Source organism: Procambarus clarkii, chromosome 84 (genome assembly GCF_040958095.1).
Source record: "Procambarus clarkii isolate CNS0578487 chromosome 84, FALCON_Pclarkii_2.0, whole genome shotgun sequence".
Lineage (NCBI taxonomy): Eukaryota > Metazoa > Arthropoda > Malacostraca > Decapoda > Cambaridae > Procambarus > Procambarus clarkii.
The window spans coordinates 13,314,894-13,327,928 of NC_091233.1; the positions used below are offsets into that span (position 1 = coordinate 13,314,894).

Here is a 13,035-nt window from a genome sequence, read left to right on the forward strand (position 1 = left end):
TCATCCCGAAACTTGACAAGATCTTTTCAAACTTTGGCATTCCTGAAGTTGTCAAGACGGACAATGGACCGCCATTCAATGGACAAGACTTTGTCAACTTTGCTGAGCATATTGGATTCAAACACCGCCGTGTGATGCCACTACATCCCCAAGCAAATGGAGAAGTTGAGAGATTCATGCAACCTCTCATGAAAGCGGTACGCTGTGCTCATGCCGAAGGACGATCCTGGAAATAAGCTATGTATGCTTTTCTCAGGAACTACCGTGCAACACCACATGGAACACTGGGCAAGTCGCCTGGCGAACTTTTATTTGGACGTCCTATGAGAATCGCACTACCCGTCATGCCAGCCGAGGTAACGGATAAACGTCTCGCTCAGAAGGATGCACTAGCCAAGGGCAAAATGAAAATTGCTCATGATCAACGTGCAAAGGAACAGTTCATAAAGGTTGGTGACACTGTTCTCGTTAAAAAGAAAAAAGAGGGAAAGTTAGATATGCCGTATGATACAAAACCATATAAAGTGATTAGTGTAAAAGGAACTATGGTAACAGCTAGTAATAGAGATCATAGTATAACACGTAATATGGCTTATTTCAAAGTGATTCCAACTAGTGTAGAAAATGATGAAGTGCAAAGTCGTGCAAAAGAAAAAGAAAAAAATAGTTATAACCCGACAAACAATTCATCAAGGGATGTTATTGCATTTAAGGACTCTCGTCCTAAACGTCATGTTAAACGCCCTACACGATTTGATGATTAATTGTGTTCCTATGTAATGAAAAGTATTTACTTATTATGCTAAACTAAATTTAATATTGTTTGAATAATGCAGATATCTCATTCAATATTTTGTAACTTTGTAGTACAGTTTCTTTCATGTTTGTTTAACATTGCATATGTATTTTTAACATTGAAATCCTTTGTGGAAAAGATTAAGTTGTTTAAATTCTTTGTGTGCTTAATTAATGTTAAATGTATGCAGTATCTCTTGATATGGTAATAACTTACTTTGTGTCAATAACTTTGCTTTGTGCTACAAGCATGGTAGACATCCTGTATTCATTCTTTTTAAAGAAAAGGAGGGATGTCATGTTCACAGAAAATGGTACCATCCGTTTTCTATGTGCGGCGGCTGAGACGCCAGAGAGAGAAGGTAAACAATAGAGCGTACAGGACGCCCGCCAAGCTTGGTAGCTACTAGTCATGTAATCATATTAAGTATTAAAGTCAGTAACCAAGTCATGACTTTACATCAACCCTACAACCAAGACTTCCTCAGTAACACACAAACACCACAACTACTAGTGACAGTGGGCCCAGTACAGAGCTCTCTGCGTCACACTACTAGTGACAGTGGGCTCAGTACAGAGCTCTCTGAGTAACACTTCTAGTGACAGTGGGCCCAGTACAGAGCTCTCTGCGTGACACTACTAGTAACAGTGGGGCCCAGTACAGAGCTCTGAGTCACACCACTACTGACAGTGGGCCCAATACATAGCTCTGCATCACACCACTAGTGATAGTGGATCCCAGTACAGAGCTCTGCATCACACCACTAGTGATAGTGGGTCCCAGTACAGAGCTCTGCGTCACACCACTAGTGACAGTGGGCCCCAGTACAGAGCTCTGCGTCACACCACTAGTGACAGTGGGCCCAGTACAGAGCTCTGCGTCACACTACTAGTGACAGTGGGGCCCAGTACAGAGCTCTGCATCACACCACTAGTGACAGTGGGTCCAGTACAGAGCTCTGCGTCACACCACTAGTGACAGTGGGCCCAGTACAGAGCTCTGCGTCACACTACTAGTGACAGTGGGCCCAGTACAGAGCTCTGCGTCACACTACTAGTGACAGTGGGCCCAGTACAGAGCTCTGCGTCACACCACTAGTGACAGTGGGCCCAGTACAGAGCTCTGCGTCACACTACTAGTGACAGTGGGCCCAGTACAGAGCTCTGCGTCACACTACTAGTGACAGTGGGCCCAGTACAGAGCTCTGCGTCACACTACTAGTGACAGTGGGCTCAGCATAGAGCTCTGCGACACACCACTGGTGACAGTGGGCCCAGTACAGAGCACTGCGTCACACCACTAGTGACAGTGGGCCCAGTACAGAGCTCTACGTCACACTACTAGTGACAGTGGGCTCAGCATAGAGCTCTGCGTCACATCAATGGTGACAACCCTCCAGTCTGCTTTCTTTCATTAACCTGACCCGCTGTTTTCTGTCTTTGAACCATGACCTGATCTACAATGAATACTTCTTCCGATACCTTGTGCTTCGACCTTCCTCAGTAGCCTTAGAGTGGAACTGTGTTGAAGGAATTTCTGAGATCCATATGTGCAATATATTTACTACTTGCTGTACCCGCCACGCGTTGCTGTGGCTCAATCTGGTTAAATGGGAAAGAAAGAAAAGAGAAAGCGCACGTTTCTAATATGTTTAATTTCACAATGCTTGTGGATATACAATATTTTTTGTTATTCTATTGTCTTTGGAGACATAGAGATTGTCTGGTTTGCCGACTCTAGAACACGCAACATATAATTGCCAATGTGAGAAGTAATCCGTGTCTAGATATAAACCGCATAATTCTAAAGATTGGCCCTGGGCTTTGTTGATGGTGATTGCAAACGCCAATCGAATTGGAAATTACATTCTCTTAAATTGAAATGGCATATCTGTTGGAATAATAGGAATGCGAGAAATGAAGACATCTTCACTCTTGAAAGATCCTGTCAAGATTGTTGCTTCTGCAACGTTGCTGATTTTTTTTAGTTTTTTACTGCAAGGCGCATGGCCTTGCAAAGTTTTGGCTGGTTGATATTTCGCAACATGATAATTGGCAAGTCCATTTTCAATTGCCGTACGTGTAATGGTATCCCTGGTAGATCGAGTGAATTCAACAATTCTGTTGGATAATTAACCGCTTCATCTGCTTCCACAACAATTTCGACGGACTTGTATGGCTTTAGATGTTATACTGAATAATATTGTTAAGTTCATAGACGTCTTTGTTCTTGGCCCCCCAAGAACAGCTCGTTCACTCAGTCCATCAGTCCATCAGTTCTTATAATTTTTTTGAATATTTGGAAATACTTTTTCAACCAATTCTTCTTTTGACGTTACTAAATTGTAGAAGTTATGAGGCAATGAAATTCGTCCTTAGGTCAGATCAACCGGAACGTTTCCGTTCCCAATTTCCAGAAATTGATGTGAGAATATCTCAGCTGATGGATCGTTTTGCTGCTGGACACGCATATTTGTAGTTAATTTTAACATCTTTACATGGCACCACAACGTAGACTATTTCAGTCGAGCATTTATTTCGTCCGCTGGTGTCAATCAAGGAATTACAGGTAATGTTTGCCTAAAATCTCCTGCAAGCAATATTAATACGTTCCCAAATGGTCTGATGTTTCCACACAAATCTTGCAATGATCGATCAAGAGCCTCGAGCAATTTTTTGTCGGCCTTTGTGCATTCATCCCCAACAATAAGTTTGCATTTCTGCAATACTTTTCCCACGCCAGACTATTTGGAAATATTGCACGCGGGCGTTTCAATGAATTGCATGTTCAATGGCAATTTCAAAGCCGAAGTAGCAGTTCTTCCACCTGGTAGCAATGACACAGCTATTCCGAACTATGCAAGAGATAAGGTTATGTCATTCTGGGATCGAAATGTTGCCAGAATAAATCTAATTAGGAAGGATTTGCCAGTTCATCCTGGCGCAAGTAAGAAGATTTTATCAAGCCCGTTATTGACAGTATGAATTATTTGATTGTAAATGCCTTTTCGCTCAAACGTTAGGTTAGGAATATTTGATTGCACATACGACAACAGATCACCCGTCTTGTAATTTTGTTCACGAAGGAATTCTACATCAAACAAAGAAAGCTTCGTTGTAGATTTTTGCTGTGAAATCCATGTTCATATTTAAATTTTCCTTGCGTTTTCGATGGATAATATCTACAGCCAAGTGCGATTTATATTTCTCCCATAATTCTGTTGGAGATAAAGGAGAGCAGGCGGTCAAAATGATTGCAACATTGCACGAATTTGATTTGGATGTGACGTGTTGGACGTATATTAATGCATACATCCCAGTGTCGGTCGTTCTACAATAAATTCAGAGCTTGACATACAATACAGAAAGTGGCATGTGTTACGCCGTTAACAAATCTCAATTGCTGCAAAGACGTTGGACCGGGCACATTTACCAACAGCATACGAAGAAAGAAGCATTCATCCTGATTGGGATGGATGGTATACAGTCTGCCTATTGTAGTTTGTTTGAATATGCCAGTTTTTTTTTTATTTATAAAAGATCCCAAGTACAAAACAGAAAAAGGCACAATAACAATACATGAAGACACTCAGGGGAAAACATACAGGGAAAACATAACAAGGGAATACACCATGAATACATGAAAAACAGACCAAACATACATAAACCCCAAAAGTGAAGGAATCAAGGCACAAACAGGAAACCCCAAAACGGACACTGGATACATAACAAAAGGAGAACACAAAAAAATAATACAAGAAATAAATAACAGAAATAACATAAAATACAGCCACATCCATAACAATGAAGCGCAAAAAAAACAACTAACAACCACAACCAGCCCAACCACCCAAACACAGGCACATATTAGTACATAAAAGATGAGGCCTCGCAAACTCCAATCACAGAGGCAAAAACACAAAAAGAAACATGAAAAACACAGTAACAAAACAGCACCTATCAGGCACACGCAGGAGCCAGGAATAAACACCTACGCACAAACACAGCCAGTCACACACACCCAGGCAGAAATACAGAAGCACAGAAATAACACCAACCCCAAGGACTACACATATTTATCAGGGTACGCCTGCACCGGAAAGCGCAGGCAATAAGCCTCCCAAACCGCCATTGCAAAATCAGATACCGAACGCCCAGGAGATGCACACGGCCGAATCATGAAATCCGGTACCCCACTAAAAAATTTCTTCACCCGTGGAACCCAAATGGTAGGAGGGTCACACGGGACAGGACGCACCCGGACATCATACCTGACCAACAAAGAATTAGACTCATCTAACACTTCCTTGGCGGGCGAGAAGAGTGGGAGGGGCACCTCCCCAGGGGGCTGAGCATCGGGAAGTGCACCGGAAAACGCATTAGGCTGCGCACAGGGGGTTCTGCAGACGCACCGGGGCCCTCTCCCCCAGGAACAGGAGCAGAGGCCCCCCCGACGCCCATCCTTCTTCAATATCACTATGAGGTCATGGGCACCAGGGGCAGCCTCCCACGGAGGGGAGCCAACAGCAGAAGGCGAAGGGCTTGACACAGGAGGCAAATTGGAGCCCGCCACAGCATCCTCATCCATGTCTGCACACTCATCCGCCCACGCACGAGGGGGCGACACAACCCGGTCCGTCCGGGAACGCTTCGGAACAGGTCTGAGGTCATCAGAACTATCGCCCCCCACAGGAGGCACCCGAGAAGAGCCAGCGGCCGGCCGCCCCACATCCGGGAGCGCACGACTGCGCAGAAGGGCATCCTCAACAACATAGGGGATAAGGCCTCTATCCACTGGGGATACCAGAGAGATAACAGGCGCAACTGATGACAAGGAAGGGGCCCGCAGAGGGGAGGGATCCCTCGATGATAGCAGGATGGACAGAGGAGTATGAGCGTGCACAGGTGAAGAATCCTTCAGAGGCGAAGGGGTAGGCTGCGAGGGCGGTGCCGCACACACCACCACCCCCTCATGCACAGAGCAAGGATCCACAGGCGAAGCACTACGTGAGCGCTGTGAGGGAATCTAGATTCCCTCAGCTAGTTTTCCAAGTTTCTAGATTAGGCTAGTCGCTCTAGGGACTCTAGAAACTGAAGCTTTCAAACTAACATATACTTGTGGGGTGTTGAATGAAATCTTATGTTAAGGACTATCATTTGTGAGTAGTCAGAAGTCTGTGATTGCTCTGTAGAGAGAATTACAGAGATTTTCCTGTTTCTGTGCAATAGGATGGGAGTGGAAAGTGAGCGGTGCCAGAGGATACTTGACTAAAACCGTTAGAGGTGGGGGGAGGGTGGGGTGAACGTTGCCCCCCCCCCCCCCACCATGTGAGACATTGCGCCACTGTCTTTAGGCCTCCCCCTCCTTGTGATGTCACGGGACGCCTGAGGGTGAGTGAGGCCTCTGATTGGGTTAGGCAGGTATGCTCCGAGCTGTGTTTTGCCGCGAACGGCTGTGATTGGAAGTGGCACGAGGGAACAGTGCCGGCTTCGTGCTGATTGGTCAAGACAAAGTAGGGGAGGAGGTATGGGCATTTTGAGTTTCCTTAGCCCGCGAAATCGTCAGTTTGAGCGGGGTAGCAGGTGGACGAGGACGTGGCTGGGTGGAGGGGGGAGTCTCCCCCCTCCACCCCCGTTAATCGCGGACGTTACCGTGTTGTCCAGCAGGGATGGCACTCCTGCCATCCCGGGTTGTGTCTGGGCCCAATTTTCATGAAATTTGGGGCCAATGAGGTACGGAAAGAACCAGTAAAATAGCCTCAGAGACAGTGGGCACCCATGAAGTAGCTGGCAGAGCCTCATGGTGTAACAGATGGTTTGAATAACCTGTCTCGTGTTGATGGACAATTGGTGGAATCAGGGCAGTGTAATTGTGGTGAGATTACAGGCCCCTGTGGGACTTTGAATTCCACCCTGTTGGTCCGCCCGGTGGTGACGCCGCCGGCCATTGTCACCCCAGTGTAGAGCAAGGCAGGCTCTGGTTTGATGGGATTGTTGGTGATTCCCCATTCATGTGTGTATGCCCGGGGGCCACCCCCAGGCCACCCCGGCCGCCCGCCCGGCCCGGCCACCCCGCCTGGCCGCGCGCCGGCTACCCCCCCCCCCCTCTCAGCTCGGGAGGGGCGCTGTGGGCCACGCGGTGGCCACATGCCTTGGCCACCCCCTTGGGCCACTTGCCCACTTTCCCGGGACCGCCTAGGGCCACATCTTGTCGACGCACGAGGAGCAAGCTAAGTGTTGACAGCCAGAGAGGTAGTGACCTGGGAAATGAGTGAAATGAGGAGGTGTAGACGTGAGTACAATTATCATTGTGTACAGTGTGATGAGTACCGGTGGAAATTCCCGGTAAGAGTTGTCTCATAGCCCTGCCAGGCTAGGGAAGCAGCTGAGAGACAGCTGTCTGTAGCACGTCCAGGTGACTGGTAGGGCGGTACCTGGAGATGGATGTTGTACACGGGACCACACTGTAGTATTATAATGTATAAGTGTGTAGACTGACTCGAGTATGTAACCGGTCAGTGTAGAGATTTACCATATAAATGATCCAGTTGTCGGTTCTATATAATCGGTCAGACTGGATTAGTGCGATGGAATACCAGCATGAATAATTATAATCATTATGTTGCAGGGATGTCAGTGGATACCCAGAGGTCTGTGTAGTTGGAGTTACATTTACCTGATGATATAATTTTCATTGATTATGTGAATGCCATTTCTATGTCTTCATTTGCATGTTTTATGTACTGTGTTGTGTGGTGAGTCAGTAGATGTGATTGCTGACTGATTGCCTAATGATGTCATTAGCATGCGCGGTATGCTGACGGCATCATTATGTTGCAGGTTTGTGCAGTGTTGTTATCAGTTTATACGATATTGCTGCCCTGGGAGCTGTGTTGAGGGTTTAAGGGACCTCTAGGATTATTCAGGAGAATTCACAGTACTTAATGAGAGCAGGCAGTTGATTGGTTGATTGCCTTGCTGAGGTAAGTGTGTGTTCACAGTAGTCCTTTGCAACGGTTGCAAGAAAAGGGGGGGGGGGCAGTAATATTGGTATACTCTTGTTGTTGCACAACCGTGTGTCATTATTGTGTGGGCACAGTAATTAACGAGTTGCAGTAGCCGCAACCGTATGTGGGCAGTGCATTTGTGTTGTTGCATGCCATTGTAGTGTGACCTATGTAACACTGGGGTTACTTTGTTTCTTTAAGTTGTGTTGAGGACTTAAGGATTCAGTGAGTTAATAATTGGGGAATTAACTGGATAAGGGGTGCACACTTATTGTGGAGTGAGTGAGGGCTGTTATGAGAGAACATCGTTGAGCTTGAGTGAGATACGTCTCGGGAGCAATTAATTGTCCGTGTAACAACAAATTGACCACTCTAGCTAATTATGTAATTAGCCTTCTCATCATGAATTCATGTAGTGGGAGAGAATCTGTCAGTATTTGTGTTAACGTAATTTCCTTGAGACTAATTACCTTTTGGGGGGTATAGCAATTAGTGGCTCATGCTAATTAGTGGAGTAATTAACGTCTAGAGGGCTCAGATGACTCGGTAAAGCGAGGTCATGGAGCTAGCATAAATCGTTGTATTAATCATATCCTGTCTGAGGACAGTGGATTAATGGCACTCTTGTTAATTAGGGGTAATTAACTCCTTTCCCATGAATTCACAGTGTTTGATGAGACCTGCTTAGGCAGTGCGGAGTGAGACGTATTTATGGATGATTAATTATCGGTCCTGGTGACAGTTAATTAATTGCTCGGAGTTAATTAGGGTAATTAACACTCACTAGTAATTTTTTTGACACAGACTGTTGAGAAGCTACCTAGTTAGGGTAGGCTTAGTTAACGTAACTCAATGGGGATGTAATTAGTGGTCCGTTTGACCTTAATTGAGGATTACTCACTGAATACTTGCTAGGAGTCAAGTGTGATGTAATATAAGTTTGAGTTATTGTTAACAAGAGAGACAAGTATTAATGATTAACGTAGAGTATCATCATGTTGTTGTCTAGTGTGAGACAATTGTTTGTGATTACCGTAGTACTTTGTTGCTGACTGCTGCGATCAGTCAATTAACGTAATTAATCACTTAAGGCAATTTCTTTTGGTTGTCGTCTGGTGACGAGAGTAGAGTAATCTAGGGATTTGTGGAGCTGTGTCCCAGAATCCCGCCTTACCTGTCTTTGTTCACTGTTTACAGGGTAACTTCTTGTAGGGAGTTGCAAAGAGTGTTCACACTGGGTTGTGATAAGGGGGGTCACTGTTGGACTACCCGTCTAGTTACGTGGGTCTCTCCTGGGGGGCGGGAGGACCCCTAAGCTTGTGATTATAGTAGCTGTCAGGGAAACCGAGACACTATTAATTGCATGCTTGTGTCTTCAGTGGATATCCTTCATTTGTTCAGTTAGTTCATGTTGTCAGCCTGAAGTGTCAGCAAGATGGAGCCTGCTGTCACTTCTCGAGGGGCTGTTGAATAGCTGTGTTGCAAATGCCACTTGATGGACAATAACGTAACCATTCGCTGTGGTGTAACTTAGTCTGTGATATTTTTCTTTGATTTGCAATATTGCGTCATCAGTGGGCACACCTGTGTTCAGGTTAGTTCAGTATGCAGCCTCACAGCAAGGGTTGCTATTTAGCTGTTTGTTATCGTGCCACTGGATGGACATTAACGTAACGTAAACTCGGTAATGTAGTAGTTAGTCTCTTGTTATTAATAAATTGCTATGTTATAGAAAACGGTCTTTGTTGTCAACCCTTCAACCATATTATTCCACACATGTTTCTGCTTTTTACGATTAAATGTTGATGTGATCTTCATATGACGGCTGTTCTTGGGAATTCAAATTCCAATTCATAGCGCCACATCAAATATAAATATTGATTGTGAGAACCCGTCGGTTACCCTTTATTAGTTTTAACATCCTGTTTAACTAGGAGGAGCCAGCGGCCTATTGTGGACAGGTTTTCACCCCTAGTGGTGGAGGCCTGGCGGTTTGCTCCCGCTTTTCCTTTTTCTATTGGACTCATGCTTAACTGCCGTGAGCAGCCTTTAAGCTTGTAGTCCACCTCCTAAGGGAGGTAGGCGTAGAAAAAAATCTCACAAGCGCAAGAAAGGAAAATCAGCCGCATGAAATACAGAAGGCTCCATCATGCGAGGCATGCTGCACCCGGCCGCAACGTGGCCCTCTTTACCACACCTGAAACAGGTGCGCGACTAGCCCTGATAGAATATCCTCATGGATAGCCCGCAGATGGAAACCCGGGAAGGGATGTCGACAGTGAGTCGCATGCCAAGCGTTCGCACCCCAAGACGGAGTCCCTGCAGCCTTCCAGAACGTAAAAAGTTGACACGATGCGTCACCACCGCACCTAACCTGGCAAACTCGGAACGCAGTTCCTGCTCTGGGAAATCCACCGGCCCACCGGGCACACTCACAAAAGTCAGCGGACCCCATGGATCCGTCACCCGCACAGTCACAGCAGAATCTGGTAGCGTAAATGACTCATCATTGTAGCGGCACACAAAATCCAGGTAGCCGGCTGACGTGGCAAATTTCACCGCCAAACGCATAGATGTAAGTTTCTCCAGGCCTAGAAGATCGGCGGCCTTCAAATGCAAAACGTCCAGTAACGCGACTGCTACGAGAGGCCAGTCCACAGGAGCTGAGAAAGCAAGCCCCACAGTATCCACATGGCGAGTCGGCCTACCCCCAGCCGCCGCCATGCCGCCAGCTGACACGCAGGTCAGCGGGCGGACCACGCCACCAACACCAAACCACCCCCACACAGCGCCAAACAACCAATGGGAACGCGAGTGACGACGACTGCCCCCTCCAGTGGCGAGGCCTGGAATCATGAATATGCCAGGTTGCCCGTCGACTCGCTCACCTCGTTTGCGTCGTTCAAATGATTTTCTACTGGCATTCCATGTGTAATGTGTAGGCACTTCAGAACACAGCAGTATTTTTGCAAACGCGTCATTTTAACATAACGTGAAGAGAGCAGTTAATGTTGTAGCCAGTGGATTCATAGCTGTTTGTTGTCCATTTGCAGCTGTGAAATAAACATGTCTATTTTCTGGTTTTCAAAACAAAAACAAAAAAATACTAACGAAATATTTATATGCAAACGCAAATCAATAGACACAGCTCAATTTCACCACCAATTGCATTTAAAAATATGCAGAACAGTTAAAAAAACTAAATGAAAAACAATGAAAAAGAAACAAATAAACTATACCCTTGAATTGAATGGTATGGTAAACGACACAGCTCAATTCCAATGGAATGTCACACAAATTAATTAAATCAAAATGAAAATAAATCAAAATCTATGAAAATTCAATTTATCAATGCAATCAGAAACATTGAAATGAAATCGTAACAAATTTTGTATAGTGAGTGCTATTCTTACATGCAACAGATGGCGCTGTTTATCCAAAAAAAATAAAAGCATTTTTTTATCTGTCACAGGTGTGACATCTGAATTGTAGGTATATAAAAACAGGCACGTATTCGATTGGAACGTTGTGTCAAAATTTCAAAGCAATTGATGAAGAACTTTCGGAGATTACAGTGTGTGTTCCTCTTACGTCCTACAGATGGCACTGTTTTTTCAAAAAAACATGTTTTTTTCCTGTCACAGGTGAGACATGTATATTGTAGGTATATAAAAACACTCGCTTATTCAAATGCAATGTTGTGTGAAAATTTCAAAGCAATCGGTAAAGTGGTTTCGAAGGTTTCCCACACACATGAAAAACACACAAAAAAAACAGTTGTTCCAAAAAACATGTTTTTTCCTGTCCCAGACATGACATCTATATAGTATGTATATAAAAGCCAGCTCGGATACGAATGGAATGTTGTGTGAAAATTTCAAGGCAATTGGTGAAGAACTTACGGAGATTAGCTATTTTGAGCAAACGAACATTTCCATTTTTATTTATATAGATTAATGTCAACGGCATCCTTTACGCTTGAATAAGATAATAAATTTGTGAGGCAGGAACGACCATATGTAAACTCGTAAACTCGTGTTGGGAGTCTCCTATCAACCTTAACTTTAATAGGTGCTTTACAGAATCTGCAAGTATCACTTACAGTGACTTTCCCACGATCGATGTCAAAGTTTATTGGTCGTTAATTCGCAGCAAGAGTTGTCTCTCTCTCTCCTTGAATACTGTGGTACGTTAATGACTACACTCTAAACGTTTGCTGTCGGGGTACAAGTGGGCTAGAAAGCCGGTTATTAACTTAAATTACCCTTGAAACCGAAAACAATTGTGTGTGTGTATTTACTTTTTGTGTATTTATTATCTGTTCCGGCAGAATCGAGCTGTTAGCTCTTGAACCCGCCTTTCTAACCAATCTATTTTTCCTCTATTATATCTAATACATATATTTCAAGCACACACACACACATCCCCAGGAAGCAGCCCGTAGCAGCTGTCTAATTCCCAGGTACATATATACTCCTAGGTGAACAGGTGCATCAGGGTGAAAGAAACTCTGCCCTTTTGTTTGTGCCCCAGGCGGGAAGCGAACCCGGGCCCTTAGGACTACGACCCCAGAGGGCTGTCCACTCAGCCGCGAGGCCCTCAAATGTACTCACCTAGTTGATGTTGTACTCACCTGGTTGTGCTTGCGGGGGGTTGAGCTTTGGTTCTTTAGTCCCCTTCTCAACCGTTAATCTACTGGTGTTCAGATTCCTGAGCTTCTCGTGCTCTATCATATCTACATTTGAAACTGTGTGTAGAGTCTGCCTCCACCTCATCACTTCCTCGTGAATTCCATTTACTAACTACTCTATATTCTGTATGCCTCAGCCGTGTAATGCTCGATAACAGCGAATAACGTCGATGTGTGCGTGTGTGAGAAAGTCAAGACAAGAGGCACTCACACATGATGTAGCACGCAAGACTGTCCTGATAAATCGGTACGACCATGTTGACGGCCAGGAGCAGGAACCCAACCAGGGAGGTCAACACGTAGCTCAGCTGGAGCCGCCCAGCCAGCATCTTCACCTGCAGGGGTAGGCGGAAGGTCAGGGGGCGCCAGGGTAAGTTAGTTTAGTTTAGGTTACTTAACTGTCAGCAGTCATAAGTGAAGGGATCTGGTGTGGGTATTAGTGTAACTACAACTGTAAGCAGTTACTGACACAAGGTGTACCAGGAGACTGGTGTTGGTATATGTTAACCTCCAAACTGTTAACATTGTTACATAGGCCTTCAT

At 45.1% G+C, this 13,035-nt stretch overlaps 1 protein-coding gene across 1 annotated transcript in view; it reads right to left on the reverse strand.

Annotated features, from left to right (window-relative positions):
* Positions 1 to 2,453: 2,453 nt before the first annotated feature.
* The window catches only part of LOC123774863 (uncharacterized), a 33,476-nt gene continuing 22,894 nt past the window's right edge, over positions 2,454 to 13,035 (reverse strand). The window contains exons 3-8 of the mRNA XM_069316641.1: positions 12,704 to 12,827; positions 10,177 to 10,465; positions 9,904 to 9,999; positions 5,067 to 5,540; positions 2,662 to 2,916; positions 2,454 to 2,532 (exon numbers count right to left, since the gene is read on the reverse strand). Of these exons, the coding sequence (XP_069172742.1) occupies positions 2,454 to 2,532; positions 2,662 to 2,916; positions 5,067 to 5,540; positions 9,904 to 9,999; positions 10,177 to 10,465; positions 12,704 to 12,827 (1,317 nt within the window). The remainder of the gene's footprint in view (positions 2,533 to 2,661; positions 2,917 to 5,066; positions 5,541 to 9,903; positions 10,000 to 10,176; positions 10,466 to 12,703; positions 12,828 to 13,035) is intronic.